Here is a 22082-nt window from a genome sequence, read left to right on the forward strand (position 1 = left end):
CGATCACTTCCCTACTCCTGCTGGCCACACTATTTCTGATACAGGCCAGGCCTGAAATGGGGAAGACTGAAGACGTTAGTTAGGAAAGGCAATTTAGGTAGGATGCCAAATCATCTGTAGCTGAAATGACTTACCTAGCTGTTGACACTTTATCTGACAGCAGTAGCAATTCCTGAATGCACTCTTACATTGACTGTGTGACACTGATTAGGCTGGCAGTCTGTACCAGCCAGTATTTTCATGTTACCTTAAACAACTTATTTACTTAGTCTAAGTCTTTGTACCGAATTATTCAAGGCACTTTACAATTTGTTGAAGGTTGTTCTCTGAACTTTGAAGCAAGCGGGTAAAATTCGATAGCCTACTTTCTTACCTGAATGATGCTCTGCAATCTTTATTTTTAATTACATTTGTCTGTATGTGAATAAGTTTTGGTAGTTTGTCTTGTTTCTCTTCACCAAGTGGCAACGCTTTCTTACGCAGGTATACTGCAGAGGTTTTATCTGTAAGTGTGATTACCTCATTCTGTTTTATAGCTGTATTGCTTTGTCAGACCATCGAAGATATCTGGAAGTAGTTCAGAGTTATTACGTATCCATGTTAAAAATTCCTGTTTTTTTAATGTTACTTATACAAATGTCAGAATTCTGGCAAGTCTTAAATTTTATATGTTTAATTTCAGGTCATGTAAAATTGACGGACTTCGGATTATGTAAAGAATCTATTCACGATGGAACAGTCACACACACATTCTGTGGAACAATTGAATACATGTGAGCTGCATGATGAAATAGAAAAGTATTACTCTGGTCTGGGGGTAATGGCTACATTTTGCCTTTTTTAACTGATGGTTCATATGTTCATTCACTTACGGAAATTTTACTTGATAAATGTGGTTTTGTTTGAAAACTAGTAGTCACAATTAGTATTAAGCTTGTTAAAATACTTTCATATTTTCAATTTTTCTGATTATAGGGCCCCCGAAATCTTGATGAGGAGTGGGCATAATCGTGCTGTGGACTGGTGGAGTTTGGGGGCATTAATGTATGACATGCTGACTGGAGCAGTAGGTGCACAGTTATAATTGCATGTATTTCTCTTTGTAGCTTTTGTAGCTACCTGTATTCTAATTCAGATGCATGTATAAATACCTATATATTTGTATATATACAAACTGCAAGTAAGAAGTATAACTAAAATACGGCTATGCTTATGTTGACTACAGTCGCGAGCTGCTGTCATCCAAACAGTTATTTGGAAGTCCCACTTGCAGTAATTTTATCTGCTTTATAAATTACTGAAGTGAGTCCTGTGTACACAAATAAGAGACCTGAACAAGTCCTGTTTTTCCTCCCGTTACAATGGTGCTTTCTAGCCTCCTTTCACTGGGGAGAACAGAAAGAAAACAATTGACAAGATTCTCAAGTGTAAACTCAACTTGCCTCCCTACCTCACACAAGAAGCCAGAGATCTGCTTAAAAAGGTAGAATTTTAATGAACGTTAGTACTACATGTGTATGTAGAAAACAGAACTATAATGATACCACTATGGCTATTCAGTCCATGCTTGTTTTACTACTACTAAGTCAGTCTTGTTTTTGCATGGTACAGAAAGTGATTTTCCTTGAAAATACAGTTGTTTTCTAACGAATACAGATTTTCTGATTGTTCTGTATTCATTCTGCATGGTATTCATTCAAATGATGATTCATGTCAGAACTAGTCTAGTCATAACGGTGTAACTAATTTTTCTTGTTTGGATGTTACTTCTCCTTAAGCTGCTAAAAAGAAATGCTGCCTCACGTCTAGGAGCTGGTCCTGGAGATGCTGGAGAAGTTCAGGTAACTTTCGCTCAATTCAAGAATTCCTAAATTACCTCACTGAAAATAAAACAGCTTTGAGGGTACATCATGGAAGGAGAGTATGTCTGTCTTCGAGTGTAATGAGCAAAAAGGCAGCCACACGTGACAACTGATCAAAATTTGAATACTTTAAAGCTTAACGAAAGCAGCTGTCTACCTATTTGATAATTTGAGATTTGGAAAAAAACTTTTATTCTTTAGCTCCGTCTTCCAGTAGATCTTTTCTGCTAGTTGCACAATGCTAATTGTACCGTCAACTGTGTAAGAGCAATGATACTTTAGCAGTCTGACAAAAAACCTGCTATCCCTTGCATTTAGTGCAGCTCTTTCAAGGGAAAAGTGTTGTTAGTTTGCATTCAGCGTTGCATAGTTAAAAGTTAAGGCAGAGGCCTAGTTCTTGTTGCTTCCAGCTCGACTTTTTTTGTGGTGAGATTAACAGTGTACTAGAGTCCTCCTTATTTCACAGTTTTGATAATTTGTCATTATTGCAGTGTTTTATCATTATTTTTCTAACTTTTAAAGTTGAAAAATGTAGAGGTATTTTGCATGTCAACTGACTTTTTCTAATACTTTCAAGGAAAACATGATAGGGACATATGTTGTCTGACTTGGAGGTATGGTATCAATTTTCATCTCTTCCAGCTACTCTGATGTAGTGCTGCAGAATATATTGCGCTAGACCCATATGTGATTTTGGAAAGAAAGACACCACAGAGAGGGTCTGAAAAGAACATGCTTATTAATGCTTAAATTTCTGTGATTTATACCCAGAAGGTGGATTATGACTCTCTGCTATTGCTAACTTATAGGCTCACCCGTTCTTCAGACACATTAACTGGGATGAGCTGTTGGCACGAAAGGTGGAACCTCCTTTTAAACCCTTATTGGTATGTACTCAGAATGCCGTGAGATATTCCTTGTATGCCTTTAGGAAAGGTCTTAAACAATGTGGAATCTAAAACTTAGAAACGCTCACTCTTATAAACTGGAGTGCCATTGATTTCTGGTACTTTAAATAGTTAAATGCATCAACTTAGGCTACTGGTTCTTAGATTCACTGTTGTCAAATTAGAGAGAAACTACCTCATGCAGATTTCTTTTTCTTCTCCTGAGAACTGATGCTATATCAACATTTAAAAAAACCTCTTTCTTTTAAGTCTCCACACAGTACGAAATACTGGCTGTCATGAGCGTGCTGTTCTGTCTTACTACTCTGTAGTCACGCTACTCATCTGTCACTGGAATAGGATCTTGCTTGTGAGAAGGTGGCAAAATCAGCTAAGAGCTAATTTATCCTTCTGTTCAGTCTCCTGGAGGAAGAAGGTTCTGCTTCAGTTTTAATTCCTCCTGCTTCTAATCTGTAGGTTAAACAGACTTGCAAGTGCAGTTCTCTCTGAATTTCTGCTTCTAAACATTATACAGTAAGTCAGTACTTAGTTGAAACTAAGATGATAAATAGTTGCTGAGCAAAAGTAAATGAAGTCACCTAATTAAGCATTTTATGTGTTTGCTTATTAATATTTACAATGCATCTTGCGCATTATAGGTGGTAATTAAAGTTTACCTCAAACCAGTGATGTGATGAATAAGCCTCTATTATCCTATCTTATATTTTGATGGTGTGGGGCGTCTGTCTTTTTTTCTCTCTGGGTACAATTAGCTACAGCAGCACTGGGTATTGCCACCCTGATAGTTCCAGACTACTAAATATCTCACTTTAAACTGACTTAGGCATCACTGATGTTGAGCATACTACAGCGTGGGGACTCCAGATCTTTCTTTCCCCTCACCATTTTGAATGAAATTCAGAATGACACAAGACTGATATTTCTAAATGAATTATCTGAAGGTAGTTTTGGGTTTTTCTGTTATTAGCGAATTTTATGGAAGTTGCTTGTACAAACCAGATGGCTTTTGAAAATGTGCTTCCATGGTTGCATGAAGGCCTGCACAAATGAATACATGCTGCCTTTTCAGTTACACTTATGAATGAGAGAATGGATCTTGGAATTATGTCTGTTGTTCTTCGACTGAATTAAACAATATTCTTCATAGTCACTTATTCCAGAGTTGCCATCTATCCCTCACAATATAAACACTTCTGCATCTGCAAAAATGGGATGGAATTCCAAAAACTAATAGTTGCGACTGTTCTATACTGGTTGTGACGAGGGCTAAACTTGCAAGAAACTGGCATTGTATTTCTAAAAGTTTTTGTTTGCAATTTGAGATTTTTTTTTAAAGGCATCTTTTGAATTTGTGTTCCTTTTTGATCCATAATTTTTGCCCCTCCCCCTTGCCTTTATTTCTCAGTGTCAGTGCCCATAGTGACCTCCCACTGGCAGCGACAGGATTCCGACACCACTCCAGGGTTTTACTACAGCAGAGCTCTGCCAAAAATCTATGGAATGAACTCCATCCAGAGGCTACACTGATCACCGCTAAGCCATTTGGTTGATATCTGTAATATAAACCCTTAATCATTTTGTTTTTGCAAAGCAATCTGAAGAGGATGTGAGCCAGTTTGATTCAAAGTTTACACGTCAGACACCTGTTGATAGCCCAGATGACTCTACTCTCAGTGAAAGTGCCAACCAGGTCTTTCTGGTAAGTGAGCCAGGGACGAGCGTGTAACTGTGGAGAGGTATGTTGTGTTACTTGGAAACAGTAGGGCCTTTCAGGTAAATTAATTCTATTGAATCTTACCACCCGATACTTGAAGCAAACTACTGTAATTTTAAACACGCATTCTGCAGCAGGTTTGAAATGTTTAAGGGCTTTGAAAATACTTAGTCTGATTATTGCTGACGTTCTCTTTATATAGCTAAAACAGCCAACAAATGTTGCTTACTTTCTGAAATGTCAGCATTCTAATTCATAGCTGCATTATGAACCCTGGACATGTGATTGCTTTCATAGTCATGCAGAGAGAACAATGTCCATTCTATAGATCAAAATTAATTGAATTGAGCATGCCTGTGGGAATCTGTGATCTGAGTAGAAATAGCTGGGGTGTGCAGGCACCCGGGTGAGGAACTCCCTAAAGTCCTGCTGTTTGCTTCAGGAAGTGAGTAGAATTTCCTATCTCTACATTTACTCTCCTTTTTATAATTTTCATTTACTACTTCATGCCAATTGTAACTGCACGAGTGATCATAAATGTAAATCTTGCCTGTAAGTTACAGTGCATTCATTCCTGTTTTGCAGGGTTTTACGTATGTGGCTCCATCTGTACTTGAAAGCGTAAAAGAGAAATTTTCTTTTGAACCAAAAATTCGATCACCTCGCAGATTCATAGGTAGCCCTAGGACACCAGTCAGGTATCTTTTTTTTTTTTCCCCCTCCCTTTCTTTTTTTGTAATACACTTTTTGGCAAGTAGTTGAAATAGATCTGTACTAGAAATAAAAAATGCGGCCTTTCTTCTCAGTAAGCCCATCATTTCCATTAGAAGTGCAGCATTGATCCTATTTTGCAAACCACATTATTAGAGACAAATCCATGGTGTTTGGCAGCACAGGAAGTACTAACTTGCTTGCTATTCAACGCCGATACAGCCTTGCAGTCTGGTGACTTTGGTACACCATTCCACTAGAACTGTTTCAGAACATCCTAAGTACTTATGTGCCGCTGAAGAATCATGTTAGTACAGAAAATTCCTTCTGCAGTCATCTAGAAATATATCCTCACTACTCAAATGAGCCAGTTTTACTTTCCAAGAGACCACGGTAGAAGCTAGACATGGAAATGTTCTCAAACTTCTGGTAGTGGAAGGAAGAATTAGAAATGCTTCTCAATAGGCATTTGAGTTCAGCTTCCTGCAGAGTAAAGGACATACCTTGGTGCTGTGTGTATCTTCATCTCTGATTTTTATATTTCTTGTTTTAAAGCCCTGTAAAGTTTTCCCCTGGGGAATTCTGGGGAAGAGGTGCTTCTGCCAGCGCATCAAATACTCAGACACCTGTGGAATATCCAATGGAGACAAGTGGAATAGAACAAATGGATGTGACAGTCTGTGGAGAGGCCTCAGCACCACTTCCAATCCGGCAACCAAACTCTGGGCCATATAAAAAACAAGCTTTTCCCATGATTTCCAAACGACCAGAGCACTTGCGCATGAATCTATGACAACACAATTTTTTTAAGCCTTTGAAGGTGGAAAACAAAGAACGGACATAAGCCCCCTTGAAGTTGAAATACGAGGGCTTGTATGGTTTACTTTTAAAAAGTGACAGTATCAAAGAGTCAGTCATTGCACAGAGCGACTTGGAAAGCAAAGAAAAACGGATTTTTTTCTGTCAATCAATGGTGCATAAAAAACTTTAGAAAATGGTATTGCAGAACTCTAGGCACATCATCTAACTGATTCGCAGTGACATCTTCTCACCTTATCAAGGATTTTTCAGCTTGATAGCTTGAAACTGACAGTATTAAGGGTCAGGATGTTGCTTCAGAATCACTGGTCTAGTTGTGAATGTGTCAAGGAGGGTTAGCCCTTTCACTAGGCAAAGTATGAAATGCCTATTTGCTTGCGTCTGAGGAATAATTAGCATGCAAGCTTGGTTAAGCTGTTTCCTACAGTGGGGTGGAATCAAAGATGAAAGATAAAATTAATTGGTATTTCACATTCAAAACATAATGAGTTTTTTATATATATAAAAATATATTTTTCAAATAGATTTTTTGATTCAGCTCATTATGGAAAGTATCCCAAAATTAAAAATGCAAAATAATTGGTTGCTGTGAAGAAAGTAAAGGCTCTAGTTCTGATTCTTCTCCTCATGAAACAACAAATCAATAAGCAAATCACTCAATTTCCAGCTTGGCAATGTGGGGTGGGAGAGAACTGTTTCACTTGCTTACCCAGCTGAAATACCTGTTCCTGCAAAGACAAATGGATCTAATCAAATGGCAATGCTGCTATGTTCTAGGCTTAACTGGAAGCCATGGGCTCACAAACGTGTCCTGCTTATTTCATCCTTGTCCTCAGCAGACATTTCACTGGGAAACATCACTTTTGTATACGCTAGTCCTTAGACGGAGACAGCTGAATACGCTCAGATTCTTACCCATATAAAAGATCAGGAAAAAGTGCATCGGAGTACAAGGTCAGTAGAAACATACAGGAAGTACCACAGGAAACATACGCCAATTCTACATAGTGTAAGGAAACAAACCTTTTTGTAACCAGTGGGTAAGAATTTGAGGAATTTTTTTTTTAAATAAAATTTTGCTTGTGGGCGTTCCCTGCCATTATACATTTCTAAATTTATCAACATTTTTTTCTATGCTGGGGCAATAAATTTGCTGATTGTATGAGAAAAGTGTTAAATGGCCTTTCAGTGAATGTCTTCCACAGTGGGTCAGAACTTTAGCAACTTAATTTAGGAAACATGTTCTAAGGACACTATTTATGTTTTTGAAATTGTCACAATCTGTACAAATGACTTACAGGTACAAAGAATAAAATAAAGGTAACTTTACCTTACTTAAATACTTCCTGCCTTAAAGAAAGCATTTCCATGAACATAGCTGGTGAAAGGGTTAATATCTGCAGAGCTTTACACTAGTTAGAGTGTGTATGGTGTGTGCGTGTGTGTGTATATGATCATGCAACTGCATACAAGTCCTGTCACTTTTTGCCTGCCACACGTTGCATTATCTTTAGTCAAACTGTGCAAAGTCTACTTCTATGTTTCACAACAGTAGGGATTTTTTTACAGATTCTGCTTACTCTGTGTATACTGAATCTTTTTGAGCCATAGGATCCAAGCCATAAAACTCTCTAAGCGTGTCGAATCCAATCAGAGTGCTGTTTTCTAAAATTTACAAGTCACAAGGATTCATCGATACCTTGTTGATGCTAACAAAGAACCAACAAAGATGATGGTTATGATTGAGCAAAAACTAGTATTTTTTTTTCTTCCTGATAAGCCTTTTCTTGGAAAGTTTCTTTTTTTAGTTTTATAAGGAAAATCAAGTTACCTTATAGCGACATAAATTGTACTGGAAGATTGCCATTTTTCCTTTGGTAATACGGCCACTGGTGACATGTTGTGAAACTGAAATCAAAGTGCTCATGTGTGTTTGTATTATGCATATTTGCAAATACGCAACACTTCAAGCAGTGCCTCTCCGTGCCACTTGTTAACATAGGTTTCCCAATGTGTTTACTGAGTATAAAGGAACTTAGTTTAAAAAAAAAAAAAACTTTTTTGAGGCAGATCTCTCTTGGTCCTAGTTACAGCTAACAGTTGCTTTTTGGTTGGCTGGATATAATTGTCCAGTAGAATTGGTTTAATATGGCTGGCAAGAATGGCAAGAGTTGTTTGTCTGAGTTCACTGATTAATTACAGATACAATTCATCGGTTTTAAAATTAAATTTCATGTACTGTCAATGTTTCATCCCATAGATTATAAGTTTAATTCCCTACCGTAACTGTGAAACTTTTGGAGTGTGACTCAGACAGCAAGCACACACTATGCAATATGGTTTATCCTGTATTTATTTGTAAAAATATCAGACATAGATCCTCTATATATATATAATAGTATCAAAATTACTAGTTGTGAACTAAGGGGAGTGGAGTTCTAGCTCCTGTCTGGCTATTTCAGATAAGTGCAGAATGCATTGAATATTGGAGAGCTTAACAAGTGCTTTCTTTTGTTCATTTAAAAATGTCTTAAATTTTTCATTAGAGTATAGAATCTTATTTTTTTTATTTTGTACAAGCTGCGCTTTTTTAATTATAATCACTGAAAAATTCACTATAATTTGATTTTATAGGATTTTTGTAGCATTACAAAAATATAGTAAAACTGAGGTTAATACCTGTTGTGGCTAACCATATAAAAGTATTAAATCTTAAACTTGAACAAGTTTTTTTTTTTTTTTTTTTTTTACTAGATGTTAAATAGGGGAATATTTTGTTCTGCAGGTCATTATCACAAAAGGTTTATAGGTCAGCTGTGTTACCAGCAGTTTTTCTTTTCCCATTTAATGCAGAAACTATTCTGGTATAAGATATTCAGAATTTCATAATTTTTCTCTGTGGGAGTGATGCATACATTTGATGCCATTCGTGTACTAAATTGTAATTTTGGGAATGCTGGAATAATTCCTACCAAGACTGTCTTAATTGTGCCATCTGACATTTGAATGTCATCCTGGTATTAGCTCATAATAAAAGATAAAAATAAATGAGTCAATTGTTATTTTGAATATCCCTTTTTTTTGTCTTGCTATCTAAAAGCTGAACTGCTGGAGAACATTTAGTATTTGAGTCCACTCTAACTATACAGTGGATGTTTACTTTGGGTCTATTCTCTTCTTAATATTAACTCCCAGCCGGCTCTCACTGTTAATCAAAAAGTGCATCAAACATTGAGGGAGACTACTGTTGTTCTTAGGACAGATGCTTGGGTTTCGGTTGGTGGGTTTTTTTTTAAATTCTGTCTTTACAGCAGGCTAGTTGCTGTTTCATTTTCCCAGCTTAGAAGGAAATCCTTTACCCTAAGGGGTAAAGGAGGAGGAGAAGTTATTAAGAACAAGGCAAATTACTTAAATATTCTTCCTGCAGATCCTTGATGATATACTGTATGCAGTTCCTATATATGAACTTCTACAGATTGTTCTCTTCTAGATTAACTTGGCTTTATAGCTGTCTGCAAGAAACAAACTTGAGCTGCCTTAGTAGAAATAAAGGTAATCGCTATTCTGTTTTTCATCTTTCACAGTTTACTGGAACTAAATATACTCAACCGCTGAATAAGATGGATGTGAATAGCAATTAAATGCAAATTTAAACATATGCTAATCCAAGTGACCTTTTTTTTTTTTTTTTTTTAAGGAAGTAGGTAGGCCCTAAGTGTAACTATGGATCTAAATCATTGTCTTTCATGACAGCTTTGAAGGGGAAGGGAGGGAGGAGGAATTCCACTTAGAACTTAAAAGGACTTGACAAGTGCTAGTTCTGATCGGTCTGTCTTACCAAGGGCTGGTACCTTCATCTAGGTTCTTGGGCTCTTAAAAAGTGGCTATTGATTGCCATTTGTCATCCTCTTCTCTGTTCTGTCTCCTGCAGAGTCAGACGTGTGCTGGGTGTCTGTGGAAAGCAGGGCAGCTACCCCGGCCTGAGTGGGCTTGATAAGGAAGAGTTGCATCTTAATAGCATGATGCTGACAAGCGGATCAGAGAGGATGTCATTCATGGATGTAAGTTACTCACTTTTTTCCGCTCTGTAACTAAGATGAGAATGACTTGTTTCATTTATGAAGTGTAAATCTGAACTGGCTGATCAAAATCTCTTTTTAGTTCTTTATTTTTTAATAAACTGTGTTTGATAATATTACTGGATTGGATAATTTTCACTGGATCGTAAAGGAAAAAAAATCATCAACAGAGACAGAATAAAAGACAAATTGTTCCCTGGTCCTGTCTCTGACCAATATCCACCCTTATTCTAGTAAGGAGTTGTTACTACCATGTGGTAGACAAAGACCAAAGGATCAGCAACAGTCCAGGGCTGACTTAAAGCACTGACACCATGTTTTGTTGTGCTCCATAAAATAGTCTTGGTGAGCTTTACAGGCCAGATAATGCTGTTGAGTTCCTGTGTCGATTTCTTTTTTTTTCTCTTAACCACAAGTGTAATACTTCTAAATTAGTTTCATACTTCTTAGTAATAATGCTGGCCTTGCATACAGTCCTTGATGCCTTAATTCCTCAATGTACGGTATCTGTCTCAGATACTGAACTACGTATTGAGGTAAGTAGTTTATAAATACTTTTGTTCTACAGCAAAAGAATATTTAGTTCAGGTTAATTTCTTTCAAATTTCCCTGCATACTTTGAATGTATATGTGTAAAGCAGCATGTTTCTTGATCTGTAACTACCTTCCTAGTTCATCTTAGGTCTGCCAGTCCAAGCTATTGGTCCTGACGGACCACTTCAGCTTTGCACTGTCATGACTCTGCTTCTACCAGATCATGAGCGTAAGCTAGCACCAGCAGGAGGCTCGCTGCAGGCTTTTGCTCACAAACGGCATCCATGCAAGAATGCGTGTGTTGTCCTTTTGCACGATGTGAAAGCACAGTGCCAGGACCACGTAACTTATCTGATGGAATGGCACGCTTCCTTCTCAGTGTTCCCTGCTGCATGAGCAACGGGGCTGCTATTTACTCAGCTTGGGGATAAGGCAGTAAGAAAGCATACTTGTTTCTCAGATCTTCTCCCTTAGTCAGCAGGGTAGTGCTTTCAGGACAACTGTTTGTACTACGCAGCTGGCGCATCTCAGAATCTGTACCTTCCCAGTTAATATTCCAGGAATGGACTAGGTGATTTAGACCTATTGTTCTAAAAAGGTTTTTGAAAGTCTGTCACAGAGTACTGGAATTCTAATGAATGGCTACCCATTACTGGAAGCAATTAATTTAATCCATATTCAAGTATTAGGAAGTGCATTTCCTTGCTCTAACATCATGTCCAAGTCTAATGATTTTTAGTTTCTATTTTCTCTGAGAGGATTTTTGAATTAAAAAGCGATTAAGCTGTTGGTATTAGCATTCCAGGAAAAGCTAATCCAGGATAAGTTAAAATTTTTATGTTGCCCAGTATTTTAGAAAGGGTTGGTTATTACATCTGCCCTTATGAACTGTGTATCGGGCTTAGTCATGCATTTTACTCACACAAGCAAAGCTTTTTTTAAAGGTGCCATTTGTTTACTAAGTTAAATATAGTACTCAAATTGTTTACACAGTACTCACACAATACCTGTATGAAGAAAAACACATTAAAACACTCTTTAGCTAAACTGTATGTTCATGATCAAGTTTGGGAAGGTCTAAATATGCTTGTGTAACCAAGTGAGCTGCCAAAGTCTGTGGGCCCATCAGAGATTCAGAATCCAACCTTAAGTTCGCCCTACTCTTTTTTGTTCCTTGACTCATTCAGTTCTTGTCCATCTCTCAAGGGACGTTCTGCTGCAGCAGCAGTCTGAGTATCAGCACTGATGAAATTTAAATAACAAACAGTTCTGATCTTGTATGAACTTCACATGCAAGCTAAGGCATAGCTAGATTTCTCTGAGGAAACAAAGAGCAGTTTGTTCTGACTATAGTGGAGGTACAGGCACGAGCCCATTACAGCACAGCTCTGGCTGTGGCCAAGCTCTGATTCTTCCCTGCCACCCCCAGGACTGCTCTAACACCATTCAGCTGTACATTCCCCAAACTAAATACCTCACCTGCTGGGAAAGGCTTCCATGAGAACCAGTCTCTTCTACTCCCATAAGATTCCAATTACAGACTTAGAAGCTTTTGCCTGTTTTCTTTAAGCTTGAGTCTTTTTTCCCCAGTCACTCAGATACCATGGTGGAACAATCATAGGGCACGCTTACTCTGAACTGCAGTAAACTTCAAACAAAAATACAATTAGCAAATACACAGCATGCTATAGCAAAACCCAGGTTGAACATAAAATGATACCTCTTAGCTTGAATTTTCGATCTCATTAGGTTTTTATTCAGAATACTAAATTCTACTAGTATTACACTTTTAGCTGTACCTTTAAGGGCACTGTCCCATCATGCTCTGTCAGCCCTATAAATCTGGCTGTGTCAGCTGCAACTTTATAGTTCTCAGTCAGTCTGCCTGGTCATTTGAGTTGCTACGTTATTCATCAAGTAAGTGTTTAACTTTTTAGTTCTGTGTTTTCCCTAATTTAGAAGTTTCCTAAAGGTATTCAGTTACGACAAGCTCAAGTTAATGGCAACTCAACTTAACTTTGCTGTATCAGAAAAGTTTCAGTGTTTTTTTTAGTCTTATCTGAATAGCAAGGTGAAAAAAGACAAGCAGGAAAAAAAGGTGAGATTGTCTGTAAGTTAGCGCTATAATTAGCATAAAGACTAGTCATGAATAAGTTGTAGCATTTGGAGTTGTTTTTGTTTTTCAGAGACATTAGTTTAACAGGAAAAGTATACCTAGCAGCGAGCTGTTACGTGCTTTCATGTAAGTTAATACTGAAACAATAATGAATCTTGTTTCTTTATTCAACATGCACCAAACAAAGAGATTTAAATGCATTTATTCTCTCTGATTTTTATGCATACTACAAATTGCAAATATAGTATAAAATATATTCTCCCCTGTAAGAAAATCTGGTTCCTGTTATGACAAAAATATAGTATTAAAGATTTGTTTTAAAAATACCAACTTTATAAAATGCTAAGTAAAAAACTAACATCAGTGGTTGGTTTATGTATTAAGCCAAAGATCCATTAGAAGTCTACAAGAACCTAAAGGGGAAATGTCTTATTCTTGTGGCTTATCTCCAGGTACAGTGAGAAATAGTTGCTGTTACAGGTGCATGAATAAGCAGCTAATTTCTCTGATCTACTGGGCTAGCACTAAAGGACCTTTAATGCCAAGTGGGACAAGTAGCTCTAATTCTCACTGTAGTCCAGAGTATAAAATTTGCTCGTAATCTTAATAAAATTGGTAGGTTGACGTTTTGGGTTGAGTCATGTTAGAAGGATAAATACAATTTAGTACAGTCTGGAACTCTACTTAAAGTTTTAAATAAAATGTTGAAATCAGAAGCTGCTGCAAGAAGTAATGCAGCATTTTTCAAGGACTTGATTGTTTCCTACAAGAATCACAAGAGAAGCAATGCTGGCTTGTCTCCATTCATTCTGAAAACTTACTTTTCTATACTTAAGAAGGTCAAGTTAACATTTTCTGCACTGTTTTAAATACTGGAACATTTCATAGAAGCATGGTATCTAGAATTTGGAAACTCGTTCCTTGTGCCACCTACAATTTAATCTGTAGTAAACTGAAAAACCTTAGCTTGAACAAACTGTAAAACAAGTTGTTTGACATGCTTTAGAAAATCTGTAGATGCATAGATGTAGCTCCATCCTTCCACTTGTTAACATGGTCTGAAATAACAGTTCTGCAGAGTGGACACGTTTTTTCTCTATTAAACCATAAAGAGATGCATTCTTCACAAAATGTGTGCTGTAATGAAAAGAATGAGAACTTAGAGCTTCTAAGCTCTTCCATTTATGAGACGGTATATTATTTGCATAGCCTGATTTCTGAAAATAATCAGAAGACTCACTAATCTAACTTTATGTAGTTTTGTTTACCAGTTGTTTAAAATATTTTAAAGTTTGCAAAGAATAATTCTGATTATGTGTATTACCTGACAGATAAGCAGAATAGGCTTCTGAAATTCAGCTTGGCAGATTGAGCAAATATCATCCGATTCAGAACACTGTCTCTTGCTAGCTGTCACCCCATAGTGCTGTAAAACAAGATATTTTCAGCAGATATTAGTTTCTAGGGCGGGGGGAAAGCCAAAACAAAACACACAAATAACAGGCCAGAAAGGAATTGGGAATAAGGGCTGCTATGTCAGGGGAACTATTCAATCCCTAATCCAACGAAAAAGTTTTTTAATAGTTGTCTTGGGGCCTAAAGCTTATGTGCTCCCACTTACCATGCTCTCTAGTTAGTATCTTCCCCTGATCACAGTTACTGGAAAAATCTCTATCAGTTTTATTTTAACAGTGACCTCTGAGCAAAATGCTGTGGTAAGTTCCAATTTGATCAAGATAGCACTTAGAAAATGAGAAGTGCTTTATTATTCTTTTAGTTCAATGACACTGTGCTCCAAAAATCTTCTATACATTTTACTGCATGAATAGCAGACTCTAAACAACACTTCTTACTACAGAGAAAGATTATCTAGAAACTTACAATTCTAACAGGAGTTACTTGCATGTCAACTATTTTGGTAAGCTTCAATTCTCACTCTGTTTCAGCATAAAGCTCTGCCTGCATCCAACCAATATTTATTCCAGTTAAAAAGCAGGAAGCAGGACAAAAAGGGTATGTTATTTCACATACGTTTATCTGAAGAGACATGCAGAATAGATTTTTGTTGTTGTTGTTCAGATGACAACATAATCACATAGTCAAGGAATTCAGACTGTGAAATGGGAGAACAAGTATACAGGGTTTACTTTAAAAATGCAGTTGTCTATTGCTAGAACAATACAAAGTAATACAGGAGTGAGGTACTTAAAAAAGAAGTATCGGGTTTATTGTTTTGTCATAAGATAATTCAGTACTCACTGGTCGTGTACAAAATATCCGTAGGACCTGCCTGAAGTTTCTCAATTGTCCAAAAAAGCTCAAAAGCTGAAATGGGAAAGAAAGCCTGAGTTATGCTTAGTATTTTTCTCTGTGAACTAAAAAGCTTCCAAGCTTTTGTGCAAACTCCAATGTTAAAAGTCTCACTGCTAGTTTGATGTTGGCAAGAACATAAGCAAAGCTGTAGTTCAGACTGACCCTATTTTAGTTGCTTAATATGTAACCAAACTAAGAATTTAGCCTGAAGTTTTTTTCCCAGTAGGTATCTGTTCTTTAAAAGAAAAATAGTGTTGAGGTTCTGAAATGAAGCACTCAAGTGCAAATATACCAGCATTATTATCATATATGCAATAGTCTTTAGACTTGTAATTAAGATACCTTAGCATTATAAAGTATTTTTCATGTTCAAAGCCAGACTTGTACTGAGTCTGGTTACATTTGGGGCAGATTAGCTCTTTGGTGAAGTAGGCAGCAAGTATGAACACTTATGTTTAACTTGTTTAGCATCGCACTAGCAGAGAGAAAATCTAGTTTCCTGGAAAATGTTGATTCTTTTAGCCATTAATTTTACCTTTATTTTTGCAAGCTCTCTTCCTCAGTATCTGGTAACAGTCTGATCAATGTCTGATGTGAGGGGACCTATAGTAACAGTGTTCTTTGCTATGCAACCTCAATCCATTTCCAGAACAGGTGCAGGAAAAAGATGATTTAGTGCCCTGAGCCAGTATTCCTATCAGTTTTGGAAGGCTGTATCAGTTAACTGAAGCATCAACTTGCAAGTCAGTTCAAAGACAGGGGAACATTCAGAAATGTGTTAGTTTATATGCCTCTAACCCTCCAGTGATAATTACCGCAAAATAGTTTGCGAGGAATATAAAGCTTACATACTTTTAGGATGAGGTAGAGAAGGCCCAGCAATATCCCAAGGGTCCATCCTAGTGCACTGTCCAGCTCCCCATAGCCAATAAGATAACGGAACCAAACTGGTATGGGGACAAACATACGGTAACACTGGCAGAGTTCTTCTAACAGCATGTACCAGTAGCCCTAAGCAAGACATGCAAAGGAATCGCTCAAGATTTAAAACACAAAGGATTTTTAAAATACAGAGAAAAGATGCATTGTTATTCTTTTGAGTAACTTCCTCTCATAGTATCTTGAAACAACTAAATATGAAGCATGGAAAAAAATAAAGACCAGATGATGAGTCTCACCACAACTGTACAAATAACACTAACACAATTGATTGCTGTACTGCAGAAAATCAAGTTAATAGGCTAAAATAGGATAGCTTTGTCAGATGCCTACCTACTTAACAATGCTATCAGACTTTCATGAGCATTAAAAAAGAAAATAAAAGTTACATGAAAAAGGAAAATAAGGACAAATTTGGTCACGTACATCAGCTTGTCATTAGCAGAGTTATGTCCTGCATTCAGCATTAAAAAACAAAAGTAAGGACCATTCTTTTATTAACAAACATAAATTACAAACTATTTTCCTTAAGTATTATTTCATGCCTGTGTAAGAAGCCTTATCTTGTGATAATTAACTCCTATATAGGATGGGGTGATAAGAAAATGGTGGTGGTAGGGGGAGAAAGAAGCATAGAATAGCTGGACTGAACAGGTAAAGAGAGTTCAATGACAGCCTAAAAATTACTGAATAACAACTACAAAGCACGTGTCCTGCACAAAGCACTGTGTGTGCATATTTAATCATAAATATTTAGCTTAGCTCTTGCTTTATTTCCTTAAGTTTGTCTTTAAAACTAGATTTATAACAGGGAAGAAATACTCTTTCTATAATTTACACTGGATAATGCCATGTTTTGCCACTACTGACCAGATTCCCCCTTTAATTTAGCCACAGCTTAGGTCACAGTTGGTGTAACGGAATCTTCAGCAATTATTTTCTGGATGTTTTATCACTAGCTTTAAAAAAAAGAAAAAAAAAAAAAAGGAGATCTTGATTGTAAACCAGTATTTAGAGAAATTGGTTGTCCCTGAGAAAAACTTTATCCTGGTAGTTTTGCCACTACTGACCAGATTCCCCCTTTAATTTAGCCACAGCTTAGGTCACAGTTGGTGTAACGGAATCTTCAGCAATTATTTTCTGGATGTTTTATCACTAGCTTTAAAAAAAAGAAAAAAAAAAAAAAGGAGATCTTGATTGTAAACCAGTATTTAGAGAAATTGGTTGTCCCTGAGAAAAACTTTATCCTGGTACATTTGAAAAGATAAAACCTACCAAAACATCCTGTTCAAATGCTATCATGTACAAACTGTACTTGTTCGGGTTTTTGTTTTGTTTTGTTTTTTTTATACTTGTTTGGGTTTTTGTTTTTGTTTTTTTTTTAACAGTACCAGTATTTGCTATTTTGACATAAAATTTAATTGTTTTTTGCATGTCTTGCCATGGGAAGAGGATAAAAATAAATACCGCACCAACCAGTGCAGGCTTCTATAAAAGTCATTAAACTTCACTGGTTTGGGGAATTAAGCTATGAATCAAATTCATTGATCTGACACAAATATTGCTTAAGTTTATTAACAAAAAGAAAACTCAGAATTAGTTTTGAAGAGACAGAAAATACAGCTGTTTGCAGATCTTAAAACCTTACCATGTCAGTTACTGTTGAGCACGTAAAAAACTTACTGTGCATCAGCTGCTCCGTGCTAACCGCCTCTATACATGCTCTTACATTGCAGCAAATAAAAGGTTTCTTCATCCCCCCATTTAGAGACAGAAATAAACCTATTTATCCGATGACATAATACAAGCAATTGTTTCAGATCAGACTGTAAACCTTCCCTAGCACCAAGCAGGGAAGAACATGAAATCCACAGGGTTTTCTTGCCCACAGTGTAGTGGTGGATTCTATACAGACCTTTTAATTAAAAAGACTTTTCTCTGGGTAGAATTTAATAGTTAGCTAATTTTACTGTAAAAGAGTCATCACAAGGAAGCAAAAATATAGCTTGTTTCCTTACCTTGGATTTAAAGGACATCATAAGAGAAGGCACCAAGAGAATAAAGCACTTGAAGCCCATGAAGAGGAATTTCAGAATAAAGTCTGTGACTCCCACAATCCAAAGTACCTCCCAGAAGTTCATAAAATCCACAGTAGGGTTTAAAAAGATTAAGCTACAAAAAGAATTATCAGAAGTTACTGGAGCACCCTATTTAGAGGAAAGCATAACCAGAGATTATCACGGCAGGTTTAATTAAAAAAGGAAACATGGTTTACATAGAGGAAAAACATTTGCTAAGAAAATGAACTCTTTATTGCAAATTGATCATTTATGATCTCTGACAACCTTTCAATTTTTGAACCTTCCTTCCTGTATCTTCATCACAACCCCCATCCTCTAGAGATAGGCTTTCTTTCCCATTTTAGCAATACAGCCTTTGACTGATTTACAGCCAAGACTGTAGCTACAGAATGGTAAGGGAAAAAAAAACCCTGGAGACGTAAACTCCATAGACCCCCCAGAATGCCATATATTTAGTATTCCGAAGGCAAGGTCAAAGCTAGGAATCAAACCCAGGTACATTCCCCATGGTACAGTAGTGCCATTGAGTATGGGGTCTAATCTTGCAAATTCCAACGTACTGTTTTCAAGGACAGCACTCATTCAGTGTGGCAGAAGAGGAGGAATGGAGATTAAAATGAAAGATGCCACAATTAAAGAAAAACAGCAGCAGCCCAGATAAAATGTTCCCAGTTAATATTTGAGTAATTTATGGTGTGAGTAGAGATGTTCCTCTACTTACCTGTAATACAGTGACTGAGAATGAAAGGTGTAATACAAGAGGAGAGATGATCCAGTTAGGTATACTAGTAACCAAGCACATTGCAACTTGGAGCACCGTTCCTGTAAGATAATTGTAAAGACATGTTACAGTCCTTATCGCAGTATCGGTGTCTTAAAGATATCTCTAAAGCACCGAGTCTGTTGTACCTGAACAGAATTACTACTAGAGGATTTTATCTTAGTGGTTTTAGGCCAAATAAAATAGGAGAACTCAATGGAAAGGTAAAGCAGTAATTTTAATGTTTTCAACATAACAATTTCTGCATGTATCAAGGTTTTTTCTAAAAACAGAACCAAACCCCACCCCAGTCTGAAGAAACAACAGATTTTCCTTTGGGAGTGAACAGAGTCAGCTGAAAGTTTAAACTGCCAACTGCTATTTGATTCCACAAATATAGTTAAGAAGTTCCTCCATAAATTCCAAAAAGCTTTATCAGTTGAAGTGATTTCAATATTCAAAGTGGGGGGGGGGGGGGGGGGACTTTAAAAAATGAGTGAGGGGGGGGGGGGGGGGGGGGAACTCTTCCTGAATTTTGCAAGTCTTACTTATCTGAGAACCTCTACACTGTACAGAAGCATTAAGAGTTTACTTCCATCTTGAAACCTTGACACCTAATATTATTAGGTAAATAAAACAGTATCTCCATTCGCATTTCTTTCAAAAACTGATGGATAAAGGTCTTGGTTAACTTACAGAATTTTGTTGCATAGGGTGATACTTACTCTTAGAAAAACCTGATTTACTATGCTTTTGTTTGCATATATATAAGTTGTTAGCAGCCCAATTCCAAGAGAAATGCCTATTAGGAAAAAAGGGTCAGTTATACACAATTAAAAAAAAATTACTGAACTGGGTTAAAAAACCAGCCACTTCTAATGTCTTTGTAATTACAATTAATAGCTCGGACTATCAAGCTGGAATAATTAAGCACATTGTACATATGCCAGCAAAGGAAACAGAAGCCACTGAAACATAGTTTAGTAAATCTCTCTTTCTGATTAATAAAGCAAATAAAAATAAAGCTAAAAATAAATTGAATTATATTTTAGGCATGGTTATTAGTGTATCTCTTTGGGGGGAGGGTCTGTTCCCTCAGACCTTATTTTGTTATACTCTACCAATTATATGCTGCATGATCAATTTGACACACAGAATCAAGATATATGGCAGACTTTTGTGCAGCCACTGGAGGAGGTATCTGAGCTCTGAGAGGGAGCTGCCGCTGTGTTCCTCTGAGTCTGGAGTAGAATCGTCGAGCCCCCCTGCTTCGCTGTGGGCGTGTCCATGTGAGCGACTTTGGGAACCTGGCCTTGAATGCCGGGAACTCGCATTTTCTCTGGCTTCTCCCACAGCAGAGTTTAGCTGTATGCGAACATCTCCGCTATGATGGCACGAGCTCTCTCCTGACAACCTTGCTGCGTGGGTGCTCTGAGAAGATGAAGAGTCATCACCACTCCCTTGGATGTTGTGGAGATGACCGCAATTTGGTTGCATGGTGGGATTTTTTTCTGGTCCAGATTCTTGCTATTTTGTCTCCTAGAGTAGGATATAAAAAGTTGCAGTTGAAGGAAGAGATAACTAGTTGCGGGGGGGGGAAGGGAACAACAAAAAACGCAACACAAAACTACAATAGATTGTACTGAGTGATTGCCCGCATGAAGTAAAGTAAAGATTCTCTTTCTGAGAGACGCTGTCTGTCTTCATTCTGAAAGCTGGCATGCTGGGTTTGCACCCTGTCTCCACGGGGCAACTTTCTGTGTGCCGCATTAAAAGACTCCCTTCCATTCACGTGCAGATTTTCTAGCCTGCAGTGAACCTGGCTGCCTTAGTAAAATCTAAAGTTGCTTCAGTGCAAACCAGAACAGCAAAAGCTGCTGAATAGGAGACCAGCACTAGCTTGTACAGAAGAGATCTTGGAAGTGCTGCATAATTTCACAAAAATAGTAACAGTAGTAGGCCAAAGAAGGAGCAAACGACGGTGGGAAGGAAGCAAAGAGTACATTTACACGCATCCATAAAATGGTAAGCATTTGTTCAGACAAGTCTAGTCAAAAGCCAGTGCATGCTCAAAATTGAGGGCCATTATGAGATTAGTGAGATTATCCTGTCTGGGTAAATGAGCACAACCAGGTTAGTCCATTTTCTAAGAAGCATTTAAAAGAGCCTGGACCATATGGTCTAGGTAAAAAAGAAGTGCAGCCAATAAGCAGTAATCTAACAGTGAGACCACCCAAACGAGGCCTTATTTATCTCCCCTTTGGCATCTTTCTGTTGTCTTCCTGGGCAGTTTTTCACTTCTGTGTCAGTCTTTACATTGGTCAAATAGTGTTAAATCTACTCCTCTGGACTGGTGTGACATCAGAGTAGCTATTTTGGAGAATGCTTTGAAGCTGGATTTGGCACAATACTTGTCACTATCGAATAATATTACTGAAACATTGGGAATTTTGTTACAATCCTTTTTCTGTAATTCAAACTCTTCCAGATCCCTATTTTTTCCAAAGCTTAGTGTACATACGCAGCTAGTTTCACTGGGGATACAAAAAGGTTAAAGCAAAATTGGTTTTGCGCTGCAAAGTTCTTAATATGTTTGCACAAACCTAGAATTATTTAGCCTTTAAAATGGAGATTATATTAGAAAAGTAAATTGCATTAATTTAAATAATATATGAACATGGGAACTTACTACCATTTAGAGTGCTGCTGCTGCTACTACTAGATTTTTGTTAGCCAAAGATTACGTCATACTTTAGTCCAGCAAAAATTCATGTTTTGTCATTTTATGCACATGAACAAAGCCAATAAACTGGAGATAGCATTAACTTGTGTGAACAGTATTACTCGGTGTCTGCAGAATCAGGCCACGAATACTGTTTTTAAAAAGAGGGGAATAATAATAATAAAATAAAAAAATCTCATTAGCACTCTTCAGTTAGTGGTTTACGGCCTGCTTTTGCAAAAACTGACAGTTCGGTGTTGAAAAAAAGCGAGCGATCCCATTGTTCGGGTAATGCAGCTTCCCTTGGCACCCCGCCTAACAAACTTTCAAATAACTAAGTTACTAAACGGGATTTAAAAGCGTAAGAAATCCGCACGCAGCGGACGGCTTCCAGAACTTCTTCACGCCTAATTAGATAAAATAAGGTCTTTGATAAAGGGCTCTTCTCCTCGAACATTCCCCATCTCTTCCTGTCTGCTGCCTCCCACCGCGCTTGGGCAGGCGGCTTCTCGCCGCTGCTGGCT

At 37.3% G+C, this 22082-nt stretch overlaps 2 protein-coding genes across 4 annotated transcripts in view; one reads left to right on the forward strand and one right to left on the reverse strand.

Annotated features, from left to right (window-relative positions):
* RPS6KB1 (ribosomal protein S6 kinase B1) overlaps positions 1-9040 on the forward strand; it is a 14405-nt gene extending 5365 nt beyond the window's left edge. The window contains exons 7-14 of the mRNA XM_009278217.1: positions 683-773; positions 976-1066; positions 1376-1483; positions 1779-1841; positions 2672-2749; positions 4362-4469; positions 5070-5182; positions 5751-9040. Of these exons, the coding sequence (XP_009276492.1) occupies positions 683-773; positions 976-1066; positions 1376-1483; positions 1779-1841; positions 2672-2749; positions 4362-4469; positions 5070-5182; positions 5751-5988 (890 nt within the window). The 3' untranslated portion in view covers positions 5989-9040. The remainder of the gene's footprint in view (positions 1-682; positions 774-975; positions 1067-1375; positions 1484-1778; positions 1842-2671; positions 2750-4361; positions 4470-5069; positions 5183-5750) is intronic.
* Positions 7597-20516, reverse strand: RNFT1 (ring finger protein, transmembrane 1). Of its 3 annotated transcripts, none has more exons than XM_009278222.2 (8): positions 19958-20516; positions 19562-19638; positions 18798-18898; positions 18014-18167; positions 15909-16067; positions 15003-15068; positions 14068-14169; positions 7597-12275 (listed from the first exon to the last, which is right to left on the reverse strand). In XM_009278222.2, exons 1-8 carry the CDS (start codon positions 20331-20333, stop codon positions 12243-12245), a joined length of 1068 nt encoding a protein of 355 aa, XP_009276497.1. In that variant the 5' UTR covers positions 20334-20516; the 3' UTR covers positions 7597-12242. The 3 variants fall into 3 exon arrangements, with proteins under 3 accessions (XP_009276497.1, XP_009276494.1, XP_009276493.1); XM_009278219.2 differs by lacking the exon at positions 7597-12275 and adding an exon at positions 12932-13880 and having other exon boundaries at positions 20012-20516; XM_009278218.2 differs by lacking the exon at positions 7597-12275 and adding an exon at positions 12932-13880.
* Between the last annotated feature and the right edge of the window lie 1566 nt (positions 20517-22082).

This window comes from Aptenodytes forsteri, unplaced genomic scaffold (genome assembly GCF_000699145.1).
Source record: "Aptenodytes forsteri isolate BGI_AS27 unplaced genomic scaffold, ASM69914v1 Scaffold66, whole genome shotgun sequence".
Taxonomy (NCBI): Eukaryota; Metazoa; Chordata; class Aves; order Sphenisciformes; family Spheniscidae; genus Aptenodytes; species Aptenodytes forsteri.